The sequence below is a fragment of the Pelobates fuscus genome, chromosome 9 (genome assembly GCF_036172605.1).
Source record: "Pelobates fuscus isolate aPelFus1 chromosome 9, aPelFus1.pri, whole genome shotgun sequence".
Taxonomy (NCBI): domain Eukaryota; kingdom Metazoa; phylum Chordata; class Amphibia; order Anura; family Pelobatidae; genus Pelobates; species Pelobates fuscus.
Genome location: NC_086325.1, coordinates 145,879,797 through 145,904,907, shown reverse-complemented (window position 1 = coordinate 145,904,907; position 25,111 = coordinate 145,879,797). Strand labels below are relative to the sequence as shown.

The 25,111-nt window shown below is 43.3% G+C and overlaps 1 protein-coding gene across 1 annotated transcript; it reads left to right on the top strand.

Moving 5' to 3' along the window:
• The first annotated feature begins 602 nt into the window (after nucleotides 1-602).
• RENBP (renin binding protein) lies at nucleotides 603-25,067 on the top strand. Its single transcript, XM_063431458.1, has 10 exons — nucleotides 603-888; nucleotides 3,966-4,041; nucleotides 5,989-6,064; nucleotides 7,582-7,754; nucleotides 8,373-8,597; nucleotides 9,233-9,314; nucleotides 9,402-9,577; nucleotides 9,729-9,860; nucleotides 10,795-10,882; nucleotides 24,774-25,067. The coding sequence occupies exons 1-10, from the start codon at nucleotides 785-787 to the stop codon at nucleotides 24,881-24,883; spliced, it is 1,242 nt and encodes a 413-aa protein (XP_063287528.1). The 5' UTR covers nucleotides 603-784; the 3' UTR covers nucleotides 24,884-25,067.
• Nucleotides 25,068-25,111: the final 44 nt, after the last annotated feature.

The window sequence follows — 25,111 nt, the reverse complement described above, 5'->3', positions numbered from 1 at the left end:
GCTGTAGATCTCTCGTCTGCAGCATTTGCAAGCCCTCCCCATCAAACCCCACCCAGACTTTCTGTGTTTGTCCAATCACAGACTTCCCAATGTGGCTCAATGCAAGGCATGTACTCTGAGCAATTGCTGCCTCTTGAGTTTAACTCCGCTTAGCTAACCAAACCAGGAAGGAACAGGACCTGTTGGCCAGGGGGTGTAACCAGGTTCATTTATAAAAGTGACATTTTTTATTGAAATCTGACCTTTTTGTAAAATGAAAAAAGAGGGCACACTCTTCACACATAACGCATTTCAGCAAGCTGAGAACGTAAGCTCACTTTGGCATTTTTAAATTTACATTTCACTTTGATTTCCTAAAAATGTACACTTAAATGAATGATCCTGTCTGTTTTTGTTTATTCCTGCACATACCGGGGGTTAAAGTCTATTCTCTCATTAATGGTTTTGTTACAGTTTTACTCTGCCATAACTTTCCAGTACACAGATCACTTCATGGGTTAGCCTGCATCTTCCTCAATCAACTGTGAATCTGTTACTCTCATTAGGGAAATGGATCACATGATACAGTCAGCTGACTCTGCTGTTTTCCTGATTCACTTACTTGAATCTGTGCTAATACGACACAAGACATTAGATACAGTATAGCACAGGAGATGATACACAGTGTTCTAGATCTATTAGAATGCATAGATTGTAGGCATTGAGATCTGTTTTCCAGATTGACTAAAAGAGGTGGATTGAGTATTGGAGGTAAAAGTTTGAGGTTACTAAGGGTGAGACGAGGATGAGTTATAAGGAACATCTGCAGACTTGGAGAGATCGGATGAGCGAAGAGCTGGACCGGGTCATGAATTTCTGGATCCAACACTCACACGACGAGGAATATGGGTAAATGTGCCATAGTTGCCCCTGTGCTCACAATACGGTTGGGGTGTATATTTTAACAATGGTGGGTAGATCGTTGAATTTTATTTTTCTAGAGATCACCCAGTCAGGGGGATATTCAGGAAAACAAGAGTTGTGGAACATTGAGAACACAATTATAAGTTTCAGGCTAAAATATCCAAGACGGAAAAATGGCAGTATTTTATGTTAGTGCTATTCCAAATTGGTTACTTCTGTCCTCAAATTTGCACTTCTCCTATTGATGTTTAACGTTTCATAGTTTAGCGAATGTTTCTGTTAAAGGGACACTCTAGGCACCATAACCACTTTAGCATACTGAAGTGGTTATGGTTCTACAACCCTGTGCAAGCTCCCTCGTGTTTGACACCCTTAGCCTGCTGACATTGTGCTCTCCTGGAAAAAAGTGTTTGCAAGACGATCCCTGCCCGTGTCCATCTGTCTGATCATTTACATCTGCATGCAGCAGCACCAATCATCAGAGAGACATGGACAGTGTTTGGAATTCCTGAAGAGCATCACCTGCCAGTTCCTTCCACAAGGAGCTGGTTAGGGTTGTAAATGACCCTACTAATATACCATTGTAGTGGTTATTGTACCAGGAGTGTCCCACAGGAAGATGTGAAACCATCATAGCATTGTCTGAAAACTTACGTGGGTCCTGCCAAATGCCCATGTCTCTGTCAAGTCTTCTCCTACAGAAGAAGCTGGATGTCTCTATAGAAAAAATCTTGGGCCAACACAGGACTGTGTTCATTGACTGAGAGCGCTCAGCTGATGCTGTCAACCAATGATAGGAGTCTGGCAAGGCCCTGCTTTGCTCTTTTTTATATAGTTTTTCGACTTCTCCTGCTGCATTAGATGCGATGCAGGGGACGCAACTGCCGACATCAGGTGCGACCCAGGTAAGTTGTGAAGATAAAAAACGCATTCCTAGCACCATAACCACCACAACTGGCTGTAGTGGCTATGGTTATGGGAGTGTTTCTTTTAAAGTAATTAGGAGCTATTATGTCACATTTACTTAGTCTTACTAGAGAGATAGACATACAGACATACTTCTAGTTAACATGCTAGTTTTAATTGTCAGTTTGAATTACATTTTTAAATGTTGACACATTGTTTCTAAACCAAAACAAAAGGCAAAATAAGGACTTGCTAAACCTGACACTTCTAGACACTGGGCAGAGCTACCACCTTTAAAAAGTGTCAATCCCCCAGTCGTCACCAGTAATTACTGCAGGGAATTTGGATCTATCTATGGAGGATCCTGCGGTATTCTGGGATCCTCTGTAGACCTCAATGCTGAGCTCTCACGCATGCGTAAGAGTACAACAGTGATGTTGGCACCTGGCACTGAAGTGGACCTGCCGGAAGAGAATGGCAGCCCCGACAAGGCACAGGTTCAGGTAAGTAGAAGTCACCTTTGCCTGCCCCCCCTCCTGGCCACCGGAACCCCAGTGGCGATGTCACCGTTGGTGATTTTGCAAATTACGCCAGTGTCACTTAAAGTACTGCATTCAACCTACTAGAGTTAAAACCATTAATCCTATTGTGCTTCCATGCACATACCTACCAAATGTCCTTTTTATGATGGACAGTCCCAGTTTTGTGCCCTGGTTTCTATACTAATTGCATGTCTTTATTTGAGCTTCACAGTTGGGTGTTCCAATGTGGGTGTCTATCAAATTCATTTACGGTAATCTGATCTTGTTCAGAATGACATTCCATTTACATCAATAGGTCATGAAGCCATCTTAAAATGTCCCATAATAACCCTCACCTGACCACAAAGCCTCAAATAAAAGTCTCCCACTTTAGACTTTTCAAAGGTTGGTTTATATGCATTAATCAATGGAATATTCAATAGCACTTTGCACAGGCTTTGATTGACTGGCAAAAAAAAGAATTTATTCTGCCATCAGATGTACCAGTCTTATATGTCACCTTTACATCTTGTGTCCCGGATTTACCAACATTCTAAAAATGCTATAAATATTCCAATGCAGATTTAGTTTATTTTTTTAAACTGAGAAATGAATTAACAAATCTGAAAATTCAACGCCAAGCCAACTGATTTCAAATATTTACACAATTCTGTTAAATTCGGTCAACCAGAAATCTGTGTTTCGTTTTGAAAGGCAATTATCACAGATTAGACCTTTATCTGTAACGAATCATGAATCTTGTTTGCATTTGCTCTGTGGTGGAGATTGCAAGTCTCTAATTGATTTATTGTTCTGGATTAGATCACACAATGGGTTCTGTGCGCACACACAGCTTCCTGATCCTGCTTCCTTTGTAGACTTTCCATTTTTGTTTAAAGGGATAAATGATCTCCCTCCATGTTTTAGTGCATTGTGGAGATAATGGGTTAAAACTTGCAAAGAAAAATGAAAACATTTAAAAAAAAAAAAAAAAAACGTATCTATGCATTATATAATTTGCTGCAAATCTGCATCGTGCCAGTATCACAAATTGACTGAGAATTATCTGATTCTAATCTAAGTTCTCCTGTTCTCATTGGCTTTGCAGATGTTCTTAACTCCTACGCAATCTGCATGGAATTAATTTGATTTATAAATCTGTAATAAATTGTTTATGAAATATGTTATAAAGTGACACACAACCTAAGCAGGTGCAGAACTATGTGCGGTGAATCCGCTGAGTCCACACCAGGGCCCCAGCGGGTCAGAGGGCCTGCCAACATGAGATATGGCGCCAAGTTGCCAGTCCTGGCCTTGCTGGCAAAGCTGGTAGTTCTGGCCACAAACTATAGGGAGACACTCAACTCCAGAATCACCAGGGTAGTGCTGAGATAGGTGATCTGGACTCAGAGAGAAGGTGAGTGTGTGCCAGTGCATGTGTCATTGTGTGTATCTGTGTGCCAGTGCATGTGTCATTGTGTGTATCTGTGTGTCATTGTGTGTATCTGTGTGTCATTGTGTGTATCTGTGTGTCAGTGTGCCGAGGTTGAGAATGGGTCGTTTCCAGCTTATCATTGAGAGAAGGAGTGTAAATCAGTTCTTTATTGTCATCTGTGTGTTAATTTCTGTTCCTAGAGGTTTCTTCACCTGTCTCAGTCAAAATGGTGACATCTACGATGACCTGAAGTATATCTGGCTGCAAGGCAGGCAGGTAATATGACTTTAAAATCACAAAACCCACTGCAGAGTTTTTCTGTATTTCCCAATTCCCATGCAATTTCAATGCAAGATCCCTGCAGGCTATAACTATTTTACCCTCTTTCTAGTTGTGTTTTATAGAGTATAGTTTTCTCTGTCTGAGTTTTGCAGAATACACTGATCATCCACAACATCAAAACCACCTGTCTAATATCATGTAGGTCCCCCTCGTGCTCCTAAAACAGCTCTGATGCATTGAGGCTTGGACTCCACAAGCCCTCTGAACGTGTCCTGTGGTATCTGGCACAAATACATTAGCAGTAGATCCTGTAAGTCCTGCAAGTTGCGAGGTGGGGCCTCCATGGATCGGATTTGTTGTTTCAACACCTTTATTTATTTAGGGTATTTATAAAGTGCCAACATATTCCTTAGCGCTGTACAATTAGGGAAGAACGCACAATATACACAGACAAATACCTAGAGAGAGCCCTGCCCGTAAGCTGAGATCTAGCCATTGAAGCTCTTTTATACAAAGTGCTTAGCTAGATAGCCCGTGAGCCACATCCAACAGATGCTCAATCGAATTGAGATCTCGGGAATTTAGAGGCTAAGGCAACACCTTGAACTCTTTGTCATGTTCCTCAAACCATTCCTGAACAATGTTTGCAATGTGGCCGGGTGCATTATCCTGCTGAAAGAGGCCACTGCCATCAGTGAACACCATTGCCATGAAGGGATCTGCACAAATCTGTAGGTAGGTGGTATGGGTCAAAGTAACATCCACATGAATGCCAGGACCCAAGGTTTCCCAGAGGAACATTGCCCAGAGCATAACAACGCCTCCGATGGGCCTGCCTTCTTCCACAGTTAATTCTGCTGACATATCATCCCCAGGTAAACGCACACCCACCCAACCATCCACCTGATGTAATAGAGGCAGATTCATTAGCAACTTTCTTCCATTGTTCTGTGGTTCAGTTCTGTCTTTCATGTACCCATTGAGGGCGTTTTCGACGGTGGACAGGGGTCATCATGGGCACTCTGACAGCTCTGCAGCTACGCAGCCCCGAATGCAGCAAACTGTGTGTTCCGACACCTTTCTATCATGGCCAGTATTAGGTTTTTCAGCAACAGTGATAGGTCCAGATGGGCTAGCCTTCGCTCCCCACATGCGTTAACGAGCCTTGTGCACCCGAACGACGGTTCACCAGTTGTCAATGTTCTGACACCTTTCTATCATGGAAAGTCTTAAGCTTTTTGGCAATTTGAGTAACAGTAGCTCCTCCGTGATAGGTCCAGATGGGCTAACCTTCGCTCCTCACAAACATCAATGAGACTTGTGCACTTTAACACCGGTTGTCCTTCCATGCACCACTTACCGAGAACACCCCACAATACTTGCCGTTCTGGAGATTCTAGTCATCACTATGTGGCCATTGTCAATATCACTCAGATCTTTTTGCTTATATATTTTCCGGCTTCCAAAACGTGAAATTCTAGAACTGACTGTTCACTTACTGGCCAATGTATCTCACCCCTTGACAGGTGCAATTGTTACTAGATAATACATTTTATTCACCTGTCTGTGGTTTTGAGGCTGAGGCTAATCAGTGTAAATGTTGCCCTTTTCGGCCACTGAAGAGAACAAAGTGACAAAACCGAGGGATGGAGCCCATAGATATATAGTACGATAATCATTATGATAATTGTAGTGGTTATGGTTTTTTAAGTATTCCGTTAAATGTTCAGAACCTTACGCTTACCTATTTATTTTTTACTTTATCATTTACTTGTGTCTCTACCCTGCCTGCTATGTCAGTCAATCACACTTTTTTTACATTTTTTTTATTTTTTATTCTTTATTTTTGCGGTGGATGTAAGGAACATATGCAAGTACAGACATGAATCACTTTTTTTTTTTTCATCTTTAAAAACAGTAATTATTGACTTGTCTGTCTAGGTTTGGATGTATTGCCACCTGTATAGAAAAGTAAGCAAGTTTCACAAGGAAGAAATACTTAATGCCGCAATAAAAGGTAATTGTGGGGCATGAATACAAGGCTGGAATAACCATATTGTAGTCCAGCACTTAAGGCACAGAGGCCAGGTTTTCTCGCTATTCGTATTGGAATAGAATTGGTAAATGCTAAAATCCTGCAGTATTGAGGACTATGGTTAGAGCAACTGATCTAGACACTTAACATTAATGTGATGTAGAGCAGTGACTTACACCGGTCATGGCACATGCCCTGGGCTCTATTTGAAGGGGGCACCACACAGTTGAATTACCCATTAGGTGACCAAGGAGGCTGCCTGGGGCCCCTGTCTGAGCCGAGAGCTACGGCTCTGATCGGGCCCTTCTCCAGCCGGCACAGAGATCGAAAGAAGAGAGCATTTTCAAAACTGCAGTCCTCTTAAATTTGCCTCTCATTTCTCATAACTCATCCATTGTAACTTGAACATTGGCTGACTCCAGGTTCACCTCAGGCACCAATTAAGCTACTAAAAATAATGGTAACTCAGAACTAGTCCTACATCTGAAGAACAACCATAAAAAGGGCACAAGCCTTAAGTTATGTTGCTAGGTATCCAGGGTGATTGTTGTGAAGCACTCCAATTTATTCAATATCATTCAGATATTTGGGTAAAGTAGTGGTATGAAATGTAAAATGAATACATTCTCAGCCTATCAGTAGCTCCCCATTCACAAAAGTACATATGTTTCTCAAACTGTTTGTGAATGGAGAGCTACTATAAGTCTGAGATCGTCACTTTACACTCTCAGCCTCACCTTAGCTCCCAGTCCGAGTCTTCCAGATTCAAGCTTCAGACTGTGGCAGGGAAGGGCAATTGAGCACCAGATTTGAGACTTTGTGGTTAAACTGTATGTTAACTGTGATCCGGTGCCTGGGGACCTCCTCTCCCCATGATAAGTTCGTTCTGATGTAAATTTCCGGTTGGTAAAATTAAACATAGCTCAGCGAACTGTATTTCAAGAAAAAGATCTGAAATTAAGAAAACTCAATGATCGTTTCATGTCTTACAAGAACAAATGAAAGAGGCAGAAGGGTGGACAGTAGTCACAGCAAAAGTAGGAAACCGATAGTCCTGAAAAAACAATGGTTCCCTTAACACAATTTTAAGTCAATCGTTATAAAATGAAATAGCTATGTATGTATGGTGGGCATAGGTCAGTTTATATCTGCCGGTCTCCATTTAAATTTGGAGTCTGGCACATATCATTCGTATTGGGCCTCACTGAATCCATAATCTGTCTATGAATCTTTTTATATTCTTTTATTTTGTATAATTCCATTTTGTGGTTGCCATTAAGACAGTTTGTTTTCCCACTGAGTAAAGTCTGCCTTGGGCAAGATCTGGTTTTCCAACTACTTGATGCCAACCACTGGAGGTCTAGTAACTAACACAAGAAACACACTGTTGGAGACAGACTTATGTGTGCTATTCTCTTATCCATGAAAATAAAGAATTAAGTTGATATAAGGGATACATTTGACACAAATAGAAGACTATTGGGCTTTTCTCTGCACAGGAGGGGAGTTCCTTCTGGCTAACGCTCGACCCAACACGGATTCCGCAAAATGTGCCTTTGTCGTAACGCGAGATGGGCAAGCAGTAAAAGTGCAACGGACCATCTTCAGTGAGTGTTTCTTCATCATGGCTATGGATGAACTATGGAGAACCACTAAAGAGGATCGGTATAAGGTGAAGCAGAGGCAGATCCACCTCCTGTAACATGGATAGAACCAGTAATATATATTTTGGTTGGATCAATATGTGTATATATGTGAGAAAATATTAAATATGTTTCCAATATTAATAGTTTATGTATCCGTTACATTACACAGATTTCTTTGGGCACAAATATTGTTTGGGTAACTTGCCCGGTTGGAATTTTACATTATGGGTTTGAGTTGCAAGTCTTTTCATTACAGATCTTTAATTGATCTCTACAATATTGCTGAATGGACTTTGATCTGTACATTCCAGTGCGAAGTTTATCCAAATGGGTAACGTTTTGGCCTTACGGCACGCTGGTTTTATTCTAGACATAGATTAAGCGATCATAGTCTTGGGGTCAGAAAGTGTGGACATGAGTGGTTCATTATAGATATCTAATGATATCTTAGAATTCCAGCTTGTTCATGCATGCTTAAAAATGATCGATCAGAGGTGTTTTAAATAAAAATATATTTTAGTCCCAACAAGCTAGAACTAATTTAAACTTAAGTGTACATTTGTGTGAAAGGCTGTTGAAGAATTACTTTTGCACAGAGTCTCAAGGTGAACAAGTTTAGAAGTCTAACTATCTTGGTTCTGCAGGAGGAGGCTCGGAAAACGATGGATCAGATTGTATATTGGGTACGAGAAGACTCATCTGGTTTGGGGAGACCAGAGCTTCCTGGTGCAGCTCCAGTGAATGCTATGGCTGTGCCAATGATGTTGCTCAACTTAGTAGATCAGCTGAGTGAAGAGGATGAAGAGGCAGCAAGGAAATATGAGGATTTGAGAAAATGGAGTATCGAAAGGATCTTGCAACATATTCAGGTATCAAACGTATATAAAAAGACATGGTACATTAATTATTTGTATAAGTATAAAGCACCAAAAGGGTTTATGAGAAAATAGCACACCTGGGCTATTTAAATAAAATTTAAAGGGACACTATAAGCATCAAACAATGTTAGTTTCATGAAGCTGTTTTGGTGTACATGTTATCACTCTGCTGTCTTACTACTCAATTTTCTGCCGTTTAGGAGTTAAACAGTCTACCTATGTTAAAACTTCCTTTATTGCACATTCTGTTTAATTTAGAATCTCATATCTCCTGCTCTGTTAATAGGAAAATCCTGTGCGTGAGTCAAGTTCAATGAGTAGAGCAGGATATAAACTTCTAAAGTAAACACACTGTATTGACTAATAATAAAAACTATTTTTATGCAGACTGTGCCAGTCACCGCCAGTGGAGGTGTGACTAGAGCTGCATAAACAGAAACAAGAGATATTTAACTCCTATATGGCAGATAATTGAGCAGTTAGACTGCAATGGCATGATCTATACACCAAAACTGCTTTGGTAAGCTAAAGTTGTTTTGGTGCTTAGAGTATCCCTTTAAGAAAAACAAATGAAGAAAAGATTTTACAAGATTTAATGTCTATTTTTTCTCCTATAATATGGCTAGCGAGATGGTAGTGCTGTGCTGGAGAATGTGTCCGATGATGGAAAGGAGCTTCCAGGCTGTTTGGGAAGACATCAGAATCCAGGTAAACACACACTACATCTCAATGCTTGTGCCTTCACTGCTGATCGTCATCAAGCCTGTTCCTTCGTGTCTGTTTCTCCTTTTCTAGGCCATGCTATGGAAGCAGGCTGGTTTCTCCTGCGTCAAGCCATTGCACAGTCTAACCATGACTTAGGCCGTATCGCTGTTGAAAAGTTTGTGCTTCTTCCATTCCTCTCTGGTTGGGATCAGGAATATGGGGGTCTTTTCTCTTTCCAAGATGTGGATGGACATTGCCCTACACAAGTGAGAACAGGGCGTAGTAAAAAAAAAAAAGCTTCTATAGCTGCATTAAATTGACATTACTAACATATACTACCGTATATTAAAAAACTACTTAAATAGAATTTACCAAAATGTCTTTAGTAGGTCAATCTATATCTTGTTTCCTCTGCAGCTTGAGTGGAGCATGAAGCTCTGGTGGCCACATACAGAAGCACTTATTGCTTTCCTTCTGGGATATCAGGCGACCAATGACCCACAGCTGCTGGAGCACTTCCAAAAAGTCTTTGACTATGCGTTCAGTCGGGTGAGTGCATATATAGCTGGGAGTTTTAGAAAAGAGACCCTTTTGGAGGAGAGTGAGACAACATTTCCAGGTGTTGTGGACCTACAGTTCCCACAATACTTTTCAAGGCAGTGGGTGGTGAACAAACTTAAATCTGTAGTTCTAGAACAGATGGAGCTCTACCTTCTGGCTTTCCTGCTCTAGACTAGAGGATTGTCAATGCTCTCACACTTGAGGTGATGTCAGTGCATTGTATATCAGATTCTTTCCGGTTTTAATTTATAAGAACAGGAAGGTCGCCATCTAAGAAGGTTGACATAGGACAAATTGTGCAACTAGGCCTTCCGTCTATACTTGCCATTCTGGAAAACTGGTGGACACTGTGCTAGGTTCTTTTACCTAGGAGCAATGTACCATTGATTTTCTGCAAGGAAAATAAAGTATTAGGTTAAAAACTATTTTATAACGGAGACTGGAATCTGACAACATGTAGCCTCTAAATAAATTGATATTAAATGTAAAGTATCTGATGTAGCATGCCGTCTCTACACCTGGGGTTTATCAAGCAGAGTAAGAAATTTTAGATGTGCCCAGGTTTTCATCATGTGCATTGTTGCCTTCATAGTTTTAAGGCCTGGGCGCCTCATCGAGAGGGAACATTTGACCAAAGCTATATCTGATTGTCTTTAGAGCTGCGAACAATGGTTTATATTGCCACTAAAGACATTGAGGAATACAACAACAAATGTTGCTATATTTTAATTTTTTTATGTAGAAATCTGGTGTTATCTGTGATGTTATGAGTTAATTGCATTTGGTAACATTTACAAGGAATGTAATCCTAATTGGTCCTTTTTAAGACATTGGCTTGATGATAATTAGGGAAGATATGCTCCAAAAGGCAGAAAGCCAAAGTTTCATACATGTGTTTAAACCTAACATTTCTTGTTTTAAGTTTTCAGACCCGAAGCATGGGGAATGGTTTGGTTACCTGACTAGAGAAGGCAAAGTAGCACTTAGTATCAAAGGGGGACCATTTAAAGGTGAGTTATTATAAGGGGCATCTTTATCCATAACACATACTTTTTTTTGTTTTTTTGGAATTTGAATTGGCAAGGTAATATAGTAACACTAGCCAATTCAATACGTGCTATATATTCGCCTAGGTTGCCCACTCATGAATAGGTCCCACTCAAATCACCAATGTCCTTCCCATTTATGTAAATGTGCAACTGATATTTGTCACTGGTTTTAAAACAATCATCCACTTTATTGGTCACTGGTCATTGGTCGACGTGTTAAAATTGATCCACAAAGTCTTTTAGCGTTTATTTTTCTTTCTTCAGGATGCAAACCCACAAAGATATATTCAGGGCCGGCCTTAGGGGTGTGCGAGCTGTGCGGCCGCACAGGGCGCCATGAAGCAGGGGGCGCCCTGACAGCCGACACAGCCCGCACATGGCCGGTGTCAGGGTCTATTTAAAAAGAAAAAGAAAAAAAATCGCGGTGGAGGGGGCGGGGCTTACCGAGCTGCGGGGGCGTGGCTTATCGCGAGGCAGAGGCGGGGCTAATACCTCCCGAAGCCCCTGCTGCACAGGAAGAGGGAAGGAGTCCCTGCTTCCCCATCAGCCAGCTGCATCCACTGGATAGAGGTAAGTGTTGTGATGTAATTCCAGTAAAATACAAGTTTAGCAGGCTAAGATTGCCACAAGGCATATGTATGTATATGTGTTTGTAGTATCAGTTAGTTAATAACACGTAGCTAAGATACTGTCATCACTGTACTGACCAGGTGCAGGAATGTAAGAACTGGAATTACGCGTCCCTCTCCTTTGTATCAGATGAGCCACGTGGTTAGACCGGATGGATGAGTTTAGACTCTATTCATTAAATAGGTTAAGGGTATGTGTGGGTGTAGTTAATTGTGGGAGGAGCTACAGTGCTATATAAGGAATGTACTCTATGTATTCAGTACTCAGACTTTGCTGTATTTTGGTGACGCTAGTCCCTCTGAGTCCCGATCGGTGATCCAATAAAGAATCTCTTCCTTCCTGAAGAAACCTGTGTCCATCTCTCTGTGCTTGGCTTCCGTCAGTTTCTCCGGTATCATTTGGTGCATTGGCCGGGAAGCTCATCGTTCAACGGTAGCTGAGAGGCAGAGGCGTGAGACGGTCTATCTTTGCCCACGTTCTCTACGGCTGCACCCCTGAACTTCTGCGTGGACCTCCCTTCGTCTCGGCGCCACTGGTCTGTTGTCCAGGAGATCATCGGCCTCTACGTGAGAAGTGCTGGGGTGTCCCCGTCGATGAGTGTGAACTCAGGTTCAGGAACGAGGAGGTAAGACAACTGCTGTTTTAGACGGCAGGACCCACTAGGGGTATACCGATTGTGCGGTAGGCCCAAAGGGGTTTTGAATCTGTGTATCTGCCCCCTCTGTCGGAGGGAAGGAGCGAAGGCGCACCGCTCGATCGAACGCTCTTTAGTCAGACCGTTTGATTTGGTTAGTCAGGCGGGGTCCTGGTGTAAATAGCCCTAGCCGGACACCGGTGTCTTGTCTAGACTAGCGTTCTAGGGTGTATATTACGTTCGCTAGGTCGGAGGGACCGGGAGACTAAGCGGCGCCTGTGTAAATTCGGTTCGCTAGTTCTCATCCTATCTGGGCTAAGTGGGAAGGCGTGTAAATTTGGAACCCACTAGACTTTTGATAGTGCGACTAAGAGGCGCCTGTGTAAATTCGGTTCTCTAGCTCGCTATATATGTGGTGATTGGGCAGTGTGGCTAACCAAAACGGGTGTATATAGTTTTAGGTAGTCCATTCAAGGTACTGGCCAATAGTTTAGTTGGGAATTGTAAATGTGTTAACGATTGTTTTAGTAAAGTGTATATCTTGTTAGATAGCGCGAGCTCAGCCGTCTAGCGAGAGTGTTAATAGTGTGTTGCTGTATTATAGTGCACGGTACCATAACCCTGTATATTTACTGACATTATATAATAAGTACTAATCATTGTCGTCCATTGCATGTTTAACACCATAACCACTAATAATTGTATTGTGACCTTAACTTGTGCTTTGACCTATGCTAACCGTACTGTAACCGCTATTTGTAAAAGACGATGTTACTGGGGTGTGTTATAGACGGGTAATTCGTATATAGAGAATTATAGCGTGGGTGACTGTGTAGTTACGCCAAAGGGCATAATATTGATTATATAGTGACTGGTGTAGCAGCTGTGTGTGTACGGGAATTCCCTGAGTGTTTATTGTTATTGTGTACGTTTCACTTGGTAACCGTACCACGTGGTGCTGTTGCCAGAGGAAACGGGTGTGACTGTTGAATAGTACGCGTGTATAGTATTCGTTGTCGACGACGTTCCATTGTTAAGTATGGGTGCGTCGCAGTCAACGATTCCGGATCCCTTAGGATGTATGGTTAAGAATTTTAAAAAGGGATTCAAAGTTTGTGATTTTGGGGTAAAGATGTCTCCTGTACGTTTGGTCACTTTGTGTACTAGGGAGTGGCCTACTTTGGTTGCGGCATGGCCGCCACGTGGCAGTTTGGATCTAACTCTGGTACAGCGCTTACACGTGGCTGTATCAGGTAGGCCTGAACTTTACGGCCAGTTTCCTTATATTGACTGTTGGAGACAGGCCGTAAATGACTCGCCAAAATGGCTCCAGACATGCCACGAGGAGCAGTGTCGCCTCATGGTAGCTAGGACTTGTTCGTCCACTAGGACTGGTGTTAGGCCCATTTTGGACACGCCCCCTGAGTCCGAGATCCCTTTGCCGCCCCCTTACTTTCCGTTAAGAAGAAGTGACGCAAACGCAGGAAGTCCTGCACCCCTCCCCTCATTACCCTCATCCACTTCCGCTTCCTCCTCCAGTACAGGATCCACCCCCCCTTCGTACTAAATCCCCCCTTCCGGAACCAGATAGACCAACCTCCATTAAAAACGAATATCCTGATTTGGCGCCACTTCAGACTTCCGGTCAAGCTTCATCTAGCTCGGCTCGAAGTGTTTTATTTACGACCTTTTCCCAAAACCAACCTCCCACATCCCCATACCCTATCTCTCCCCGACCGGAACCCATGACTGACGCCTCTCTACGTAGCCCCATCCAAACCCGACAGTTGACTGGTGCCCAACAATTAAAGCACTATCAGATGCCTCTTCGTCTGAATCCCGGGTCAGCTTATATCGATGCCGCAGGTCAAATGGCACACGCTGACCCAGTCTTCGTATATGTCCCATTTACCACAACCGATCTTTTAAACTGGAAGACCCATAATTCCTCGTATACTGAGAAACCACAAGCTATGACTGATCTGTTCACCTCAATAGTACAGACGCATAATCCGACATGGGCTGATTGCCAGCAGTTACTAATGACTTTATTTAACAATGAGGAAAGGACAAGAATAAATCAAGCAGCCATTAAAGCATTAGAAGATAGAGCCCGTGCTTTGAACCAAGCTAATCCAGCAGCATGGGCCGCAACACATTATCCCAACACTGATCCCGATTGGAACGTAAATGGTGCTGATATGGTTCAACTCAGAGCCTATAGAGACGCTATAATTGCTGGCATGAAAGCCGGAGGAAAGAAAGCCATTAACATGTCGAAGACAGTTGAGGTGATCCAGAAAAGCGATGAAGCGCCCAGTGTCTTTTATGACCGATTATTGGAGGCATACCGCTTGTATACCCCCTTTAATCCGGAAGACGCAGACAATTCCCGAATGGTGAACTCCGCCTTTGTCAGCCAAGCTTACGGAGATATTAAGCGCAAGCTACAAAAGCTAGAAGGATTTGCAGGTATGTCAATCACCCAACTAATGGAGGTAGCTAATAAGGTGTATATGAATAGGGAAACAGAAAGCAAGAAAGAGGAGGAGCGCAAGATGCGTAAAAAGGCTGATATGCTAGCGGTAGCGATCGCAGGCGTAGATAAACGGGGCCCAGATAGAGGCAATAATAGATGGAGTAGGGAGCCTTTGAGTAGGGATCAATGCGCGTATTGCAAGGAAGAAGGGCATTGGAGGAACGAATGTCCGCAAAGAGAGCAGTACGAGAGAGACCAACCCAGGGCAGGCTACGGAAACTTTAGAGGTAGAGCGAGAGGTAGAGGAGGCCCCGGAGGGAGTAATGGTTATAGAGGGAGTAATGGGAACAGAGGAAGTGTTAGGGAAGACAGGTATATTCCAGCAGCGCAAAGGTCCCGCGATAGAGAAGGTAGGGACTTTGTAGGATTGGCTGACACGGTCATGGAGGACTATTGATACCGACCGGGCTCCATCCCCCTTGGTCGAGCGGAGCCTATGGTCGATGTATCAATAGGGGGGAAAAGGAGTGCGTTCATGATCGACACTGGTGCTGAACATTCAGTGGTGACTAATCTAGTTGCTCCTCCATCTGGAAGGACTATTACTGTGATAGGAGCAACTGGAAGAAGTGCTGAAAAACCGGTTCTTAAAAGTCGACTCTGTACATTGGGAGGCCACGTAGTAAAACACCAATTCCTTTATATGCCTGAATGTCCAGTCCAATTGCTGGGACGTGATATGCTATCAAAATTACAAGCGCAGATTACGTTCCTACCAAATGGAACAACATCCTTAAAGTTTAATGGACCTTCAGGTATTATGACTTTATCCGTACCAAAGGAAGAAGAGTGGCGACTTTATACAGTGTTGACTAGCCAAAACCCTAGGAGTGATGAGACATTGTTTAACATACCAGGAGTTTGGGCAGAGAACAACCCACCAGGACTGGCCCGCAATATTCCACCAATAAAAATTGAACTGAAACATGGGGTTTATCCAGTGAGCCTAAGACAATATCACATTCCGCAGAAGGCTAAGAAGAACATCCAATCCTATCTGGATAAGTTCATACGGTATGGTATCCTAAAATTCTGTACTTCCCCCTGGAACACCCCATTGCTGCCTGTTCAAAAGCCCGGTACAGATGAGTATCGACCTGTACAGGACTTAAGAGCAGTCAATGATGCGGTTGTTAGCATACATCCAGTTGTACCCAATCCGTATAACCTGCTTGCTTTAATTCCGGGCGGGGCTACTTACTTCACAGTCTTAGATCTCAAAGATGCCTTCTTTTGCCTCCGAATTGCCGCAGAAAGTCAATGTATTTTCGCTTTCCAGTGGGAGAACGCTGTAACGGGCTCAAAACGCCAAATGACTTGGACAAGACTGCCCCAAGGGTTTAAAAATTCACCTACCCTATTTGGTTCAGCTCTAAGTCAAGATCTACTGGATTTCGAGTCTATCCCAGGAGAATGTGTATTGTTACAATATGTAGATGACTTGTTGATAGCAGCAGTTACAAAAGAAAAATGTCAGCAAGCAACGCACGATCTACTACATATTCTCTGGAAGGCAGGATACAAGGTGTCCAGGAAGAAGGCTCAGTTGTGTTTGCCAACTGTCAAGTATCTGGGATTCCATATCTCTGAAGGTCAAAGGATTATGGGGCCAGAGAGAAAAGAAGCTGTCTGCCAAATACCAATACCCAAGAATAGAAGACAAGTGCGAGAATTCTTGGGGGCAGCAGGCTTCTGTAGGATATGGATTCCCAGCTATGCGATACTAGCAAAACCTCTGTACGCAGCCATCAAAGGTACAGAGCACGACCCCTTCTTATGGACCCAAGAACAGCAAACGGCATTTGAAGATGTGAAGAAGGCTTTGATGAGTGCCCCAGCATTAGGTCTACCTGATCACACACGACCATTCTACTTATATGTACACGAGCAAAGAAGAATGGCTGTGGGAGTATTGACACAGTACTTGGGATCATGGCAAAGACCTGTTGCCTACATGTCTAAGCAACTGGATGCAGTGGCCAGCGGACTTCCACCTTGTCTAAGAGCCGTAGCTGCAGCCGCCCTGCTAGTAGCTGAAGCCGATAAACTCACTCTGGGTCAAGAACTTTATGTACGAGTCCCACATGCAGTACAGACGTTGTTGGATTACAAAGGAAATCATTGGTTTAGTAACAGCCGTATGACCAAGTATCAAGCAATGTTGTGTGAAAACCCAAGAGTGCATTTAGAGACTGTAAACACCTTAAATCCAGCTACCCTTTTGCCGCAACCTACTGAAAGTCAACATGATTGTTTGGAAGTAATGGATGAAGTATTTTCAAGTAGACCAGATCTTCGTGATTTTCCCATCCAGAACCCCGATGTTCAATATTACACCGACGGCAGTAGTTATGTGAAAGAAGGGATCCGCTATGCAGGATATGCAGTGACAACAATAGACAAGGTGATAGAAGCTCGGCCACTGGCGAAAGGAACATCAGCACAAAAGGCAGAATTAATAGCACTAACACGAGCGTTACAATTGGCTGAAGGTTTAAGAGTAAATATCTATACGGACTCTAAGTATGCGTTTTTAACCACTCATGCCCACGGAGCTTTGTATAAAGAAAGAGGACTACTGAATTCAGAAGGCAAAGAAATCAAGTACGCAGCTGAAATCCTACAACTATTGGAAGCAGTGTGGGAGCCGAAAGAAGTCGGTATCATACATTGTCGAGCGCATCTGAGAGGAGATGGTGATGTAACCAAGGGAAATCGGATGGCAGATAGTGCAGCTAAGCGTGCTGCTGAATCAGGAAGACAGGAGTATGTGGGGCATATAGCTGCTCTTATACCAACTCCACTGTCCCAATGGACTCCAGTTTATACAGCTCAAGAAGAGGAGTGGTTAAAGACTGAACCGGGAAAGTATTTGGAGAACAAGTGGTATCAGCTAGAAGATGGAAGAATAGTCATACCAGCATCACTAGCGGTAGAAATTGTCCAAAATTATCACAACGGGACACATTCTGGGAGAGACAGTACTGAAGAATCTCTTAGAAAACATTTCTACATACCAAGATTGTCCAACTTGACTCAGGCCATTGTACGCAGATGTGTAACGTGTGCTAAGAATAATGCAAGACAAGGACCAGTAAAGCCACCAGGAGTTCAGTTTATGGGGGGACTCCCCATGTCCGATCTACAAATAGACTTTACAGTAATGCCTAAATCGGGTGGACATCGTTACCTGTTGGTAATTGTGTGCACCTATTCAGGCTGGGTAGAAGCATGTCCTACTCGTACAGAGAAAGCAGGAGAAGTTGTAAGATTCCTGCTACGAGAAATAATACCCCGATATGGACTACCCTGTTCTATAGGATCGGACAATGGTCCAGCTTTTGTTCATCAGTGCCTACAACAACTGACTCATATGCTTGGTATAAAGTGGAGGCTTCATACTGCATATAGACCCCAGAGTTCTGGTAAGGTAGAGAGAATGAATAGAACTATAAAGAACCAGTTGGCTAAAATGTGTCAGGAAACCCAACTTAAGTGGAACGTTCTCTTACCCATAGCTTTATTGCGAATCCGCAGTACCCCTACCAGAAGGATGGGCCTCTCTCCTTTTGAAATCATGTATGGGCGACCACCTCCCGTACTTGGTAACTTAAGGGGGGACTTGAGTCAGTTGGGAGAAGGAATTACCCGGCAGCAGGTTGTAGAGTTGGGTAAGACTATGGAGGAGGTACAGAAATGGGTACAAGATAGATTACCTGTGAATATTTATCCCCCTGTTCATAGTTATCATCCAGGAGATCAAGTGTGGATTAAAGAGTGGAATAATGTACCGTTAGGGCCCAAGTGGAGAGGTCCTTATGTTGTTCTTTTGTCTACCCCTACAGCGATAAAAGTAGCCGAAGTAACTCCGTGGATACATCACTCCAGGGTTAAACCAGCAGCAGTCGATTCTTGGCAAATTACAGCAGATCCAGAGAATCCCTGCAAGATCCAGTTAAAACGCACTACTCAGTCGGAGTAACGAGGAATTATTGTGGATTACAAATTTTATTGTTACAGGTGTGAGTGAGAAGGCCATAATAAAGCCTGTCCGCTTACCAACACATAGTGTATAAGCCAGGAAAGTCTCGAAGGGACACCTGTGAAGACGAGCAGAACTCCATTCCCTGCAGCCCTCACATCCTGGAAGCTGAGGTTCCATCGCACGGACGAAGACTGAGGATGACGGCGAAAGATGTGCTTTTGATTGTGTTTATTTATATGTGTTTTTATATTCAGGAAGGTAGAGGTACCGACACTCCTAGCTGTGAGGTATGCATTAAGACTACGAGAACAGGTAACCATATTTCCCAAACCCTAATTTGGCATTCACAATACGAATGTAAAGGAGAGGTATCAAGATGTAGATACCTAAATATAGACTATAGTGTGTGCCATTTAGGAGTAGGAGAACCTAAGTGCTTCAGTCCAGAGTATCAACCTCGTACAATTTGGTTGACTCTCAGGAATGGAGATCCTCAGGGGACCCTAATTAATAAGACGGTGTTAGAATCCGTACATTCTTCGGGTGTTCTGCTATTTGATGCGTGTAAAGCGATATCGAGTGGTAGAAAGCCGTGGAATGTATGTGGGGATCTTAGATGGGAGAGGACGTATGGGTCTAACGATAAATATATTTGTCCCAGTAGCAAAAATAAATATGTAAGTCCTAGATGCCCAAATAGAGATTATAACTTTTGCCCATATTGGTCTTGTGTGGGGTGGGCAACTTGGGGACAGACAGTAGACAAAGACATGATAGTGACTAAGTTGCCGACTAGCCCTTATTGTAAGTCTATGGAATGCAACCCAGTCCATATACTCATTAATAACCCCGACAAGTTCTTAGATAAGTATGGAAATTTATTTGGGTTTCAGATATACGGGACGGGTTTAGATCCTGGGACATTATTGTTTATAGGAATAGAGACTGATACGGTATCCTCCCAGACTCATCAAGTATACCATTCCTTTTATGAAGAGATGAGTATAGATAATAAGATCCCCCATAACGCTAAAAACCTGTTCATTGACCTAGCTGAAAGTATTGCCGGTAGTCTTAATGTTACCAACTGCTATGTGTGTGGAGGTACTAACATGGGAGACCAATGGCCTTGGGAAGCAAAGGAGGTAATGTCCGGTTCTGAGGCAGTTGACCAACTAATATCTACACAAGCCGATTATCATTTGAGTGTTAGAGGTAAATCTGAGTGGAGATTAAAGACCTCCATCATAGGTTATGTTTGCATAGCAAGGAAAGGAATAATGTATAATACTTCTGTAGGAGAATTAACTTGTCTAGGGCAAAAAGCTTATGATGATGATACTAAAAATACAACTTGGTGGTCGGCTTCAAATGTCTCAGAACCATCTAACCCGTTTGCTAGATATGCCAGTTTAAAGGATGTGTGGTTTGATTTATCCATCACATCTACCTGGAGAGCCCCAGCAAATTTGTACTGGATCTGTGGTAAGAAAGCCTATTCGGAGTTGCCACAGGACTGGGAAGGGGCATGTGTGTTGGGTATGCTCAAACCATCCTTCTTCTTGTTACCGATTGAAACAGGTGAGACTTTAGGTGTTAAAGTGTATGATGTGAATCATAGGAAGAAAAGGGGACCCTTAGAGATAGGCACCTGGGAAGATAATGAATGGCCTCCCCAGCGTATCATAGATTATTATGGGCCAGCCACGTGGGCAGAAGATGGTACCTTTGGTTATAGAACCCCAATTTATATGCTCAACCGTATTATAAGATTACAGGCGGTGGTTGAGATTATTACTAATGAGACCTCACAAGCACTCAATCTTCTAGCGAAGCATAGTGCCAGGATGAGGACGGCAGTGTACCAAAATAGATTAGCCTTGGATTACCTTTTGGCAGTAGAGGGAGGTGTATGTGGGAAGTTTAACCTGAGCAATTGCTGTCTTCAAATAGATGACGAAGGGCAAGCAATAGCTGAGCTTACTAGCCATATGGTTAAACTAGTGCATGTGCCTACTCAGGTATGGAAAGGGTACAATCCAAGTAGTTGGTTTGGTAGCTGGTATGAGTGGTTTGGAGGGCTTAAGGCAGTGGTAGGTGGAGTCCTACTGATTTTACTGTTGTGTCTACTCCTACCGTGTCTTATACCCTTAGTAGTTAGGTCTGTGCAAAGCCTGATAGGAAGTATAGCAGAGAGGAAGGCTGCTGCACAGATAATGGCGATATATAAGTATAAGGCTCTAGATCAAGGAGAACCAATGCAGGAAGATGAGTGTTAAAAGATTCACATCATAAGATAAGTCTGGTCTGGTTCATGGTAACCTGAGGTATATGCAAACCAAGGTTAAGTGATGCCTCAAGTAATTGTGAAATATCAGAGGCATCAAAGGGGGGAATGTGATGTAATTCCAGTAAAATACAAGTTTAGCAGGCTAAGATTGCCACAAGGCATATGTATGTATATGTGTTTGTAGTATCAGTTAGTTAATAACACGTAGCTAAGATACTGTCATCACTGTACTGACCAGGTGCAGGAATGTAAGAACTGGAATTACGCGTCCCTCTCCTTTGTATCAGATGAGCCACGTGGTTAGACCGGATGGATGAGTTTAGACTCTATTCATTAAATAGGTTAAGGGTATGTGTGGGTGTAGTTAATTGTGGGAGGAGCTACAGTGCTATATAAGGAATGTACTCTATGTATTCAGTACTCAGACTTTGCTGTATTTTGGTGACGCTAGTCCCTCTGAGTCCCGATCGGTGATCCAATAAAGAATCTCTTCCTTCCTGAAGAAACCTGTGTCCATCTCTCTGTGCTTGGCTTCCGTCAGTTTCTCCGGTATCAGTGTGACTGTTTGCCTGTCAGCCCTCTTTTCCAGCCCTCTATGTGTCCCACTATTCCCCCCCTCCCAGCCCTTCATATGCTCCTATACCCCCCTCCAGCCCTTCATGTGTCCCTATAGCCCCCCCAGCCCTCCATGTGTCCCTGTACCCCCTCCCAGCCCTTCATATGTCCTTATAGCCCCATGTGTCCCTATAGCCCCCTCCCCAGCCCCCATGTGTCCCATTATAGCCCCCATGTGTCCCTATAGCCCCCCCACATGTCCCATGTGGCTGTGTGACTGTGTGTGTGACTGTGTGTGTGTGACTGTCTGACTGCCTGTGTGTGACTGTCTGTGTGTGTGTGACTGCCTGTCTGTGTGTGTGACTGCCTGTGTGTGTGACTGTGTGTGACTGCCTGTGTGTGTGTGTGTGACTGCCTGTGTGTGTGTGTGGCTGTCTGTGTGTGTCTGCCTGTCTAACTGTCTGTCTGTGTGTGACTGCCTGCGTGTGTGACTGCCTGCCTGCGTGTGTGACTGCCTGTGTGTGTGTGACTGCCTGTGTGTGTGTGTGACTGCCTGTGTGTGTGTGTGACTGCCTGTGTGTGACTGTCTGCCTGCCTATGTGTGTGACTGTCTGCCTGCCTGTGTGAGACTGTCTGCCGGCCTGTGTGTGTCTGTCTGTTTGTAACTGTCTGTCTGTCTGTCTGTAACTGTCTGTCTGTCTGCAACTGTCTGTGTGTGACTGCCTGTGTGTGTGTGTGTGACTGCCTGTGTGTGTGTATAACTGTCTGTCTGTGTGACTGTCTGCGTGTGACTCTAATTGTGTGTGTCGCTGTAGCTGTGCCATTGTGTGTGCCTGTGCCTGTATGTGTGACTGCCTTTAACTGAGTGTGTGTGTGTGTACATGCCTGTAACCAAGTTTAAATTTCCCCCACCCCTTCCTGTCAAGGCCGCACTTTGACTGACAGACGCTCACTCACTGACAGATGCACACTCACTGACAGCAGAACACTCACTGACAGACACACACTCTCATATACACTGACAAACAATGACATACACACACACACTATTACTTGGACACACACTGACAGATGCACACTCTCACTGACAGACGCATGCACTCACTGAAAGACGCATGCCCCCACTGACCGACACATACACACTCACTGACACATACACACTCACTGACTGACACACACATTCACTAACAGACACACACACACACATAAACACTTACACACACACACATTCACTTACAGACACACACACACACACTTACAGACACCTACAGACACACACATTCACTCACAGACACACATTCACTTAGACATACACACTCACAGACACACACACACAGACATTTCCACTAACACTCACAAACTAATATTTTTTTAATTTTATTTTAAATCCACCCAGCCTCCATGGGAGAGCTGGAGTGGATTTCTTGCCTGCAGTCCAGGGTGGCTGCTGGGCGTGTAGGCAGGGGGCGCACAGACTGAGTAGGCGGCTCTTAGTGATGCCGGGAGCCGGACTGACGTCATATTCCGTCTCCCGGCTTCATTAAGCGGCGCAGAGGGAGCTGAGCAGGAAGAGCTCAGGTGAGTATGCTCCTTCGCTGCCCGCTGCCAGCCTCGGGGGGGGGGGGGCTCAAACATGGCCAGCCGGCCAGCTCTTGAGCCCCCCAGGACGTGAGGCAAGCAAGGGATCTGCCTGGGGGTTTGGGGGCGGCTTTTTTTGCCACCCCCTGCAAAGTGCCACCTAAGGCAGATGCCTTGTTTGCCTCACGATATACACGTCCCTGGTGCCTGTGTGTGTTACTGTATTCAGGCAACTTGGTGGGTGGTGGGGGGGCGCCATGAAGACTTTTCGCACAGGGCGCCTATTTGCCTAAGGCCAGCCCTGGATATATTCTATATAAAGCAAAATGTGGTTATTCACTTAAAGAGACACCTCCACATTATAAAAAACTTTTGTTTATAACTTCAGAAGTCCACTTTTTAACATTTCCCACCTGATGTGAGTGTTGTGAAGTTTACTGTGTCCCCTTTCGTGTAAAAATAAGGAGTTTCCTTACCTCTAATCCTGCAATGATAGGGTCTCAGGCCTCGTCTTCACCTCCTGGAGATCATTACTACTGATGATATTTGCCGACCAATCAAATGCTTCAAAGCATCGGGACACAGGGCACATGTGCTTGCAATACCTTTCATAGAGAAGCATTGAATCCAATGATTCTCAATGAGAAGCCCAACATCCAGTATTTTTTTTTTTATATATATATATTTTATATTAATATGTAATATTGCAACTCTCTTTTTAGATAATAAATACCACTACATTTCATTGAAGTCAGATAGGAATAGAAAAAATCAAACTATATTTAAATATATTCAGGGCTTTATTCATTAATTTGGCAATTGTGATGAATTGAGAAGGGAATTTAAAATTGTAGGACAAGTTAAAAAAAAAATAAAAAAAAAAAAAAAAAAAATCTTACGGTGTGAATTTTTGGCTCATTCAGTTCTATTTCTCTAAAATTCACGTTGCCTTTGTCAGTTGTCCACAGGTCACAGCTTAGTGAGTAAACCGCCTCGTGTCAGTTCTGAAGAGAAAAGGTTCAGATAAATAATTTGATAATTCAAATCATCATATATTATAGTGAGTTTAGGAGTGTGGTGCTGTATCATAATGCCACAGTTCATTGTCTCTATAAAATACATATTCCGGGAATTTATTACTTAAAGCAGCACTGTCCCCTCCTACCTACAAAAATGTTTTATGTAATAAAGAATCTTTATGAAATACTAAATTTGACTGTGTTGGAATTTCACTCAAATTGCACCCCAGTCAAGAGATTTACAGAGATAAAGTAGGGACTAGGGACCTCTGCCTGACTTTCTCAGACTCTGGGCAGAGCTACAGACCCCAGATCCTTCATAGACCTCAATGCTGTACTCTTGCACACGCTGAGGCACCATAAGCTAAAGTGGATTCACTGTAACAAGATGGCCATGCTTGTGAGGGACAGGTTCAGGTAAGTAAATCTCACCTTTACCTCTCAAAGTGAATTGGCTAAAAAAGTTTTAGCCAATAACCCTGTGTATTTACACTTGTATCTCAAGCCCGACAGTGAGCAATTCGTCAAATAAAATGTACAGACCACCAAGTTTAAATGTAGCTGTTAATCTGCTTTTTGTTAATGAAATTCGTAAAAGTAAAACCGGTCCTGTTCATGGCAGGATGCTTTCACGTTCCGCGGTGCCTGTATATGTGCGAGGAGATCCTATCCAAATTACTGGCAGAGTGTGACAAGACTTCAGATCTGCCTTCATCGAGCATTGCTTGCTGAGTCGTGTAATCCTGGGATATTGAGACTCGAAAAACAGATTACTCTAATAGCTGGATTAGAATGCTTATACCTGCTTTGCACAGTTAACCAGTCAGACTGCACTAACCTTCCTAACTCTGAATCCTTTAAACTCCAGTGTTAGGGTTAGATGTATTCCTTGTAAATGTATAGTCTAGTTTTTTTTTTAAATAAATCTTTGCTGATAAACTCTCGAAACATTAGATGTTA

Excerpts from the sequence above, each read along its gene's own strand:
- RENBP (XM_063431458.1), top strand. The coding sequence starts at position 785 with ATGAGTTATAAGGAACATCTGCAGACTTGGAGAGATCGGATGAGCGAA. Across the intron at positions 889-3,965 it reads TCACACGACGAGGAATATGG|AGGTTTCTTCACCTGTCTCA; the intron begins GTAAATGTGCCA and ends TTCTGTTCCTAG. Across the intron at positions 8,598-9,232 it reads GGATCTTGCAACATATTCAG|CGAGATGGTAGTGCTGTGCT; the intron begins GTATCAAACGTA and ends TAATATGGCTAG.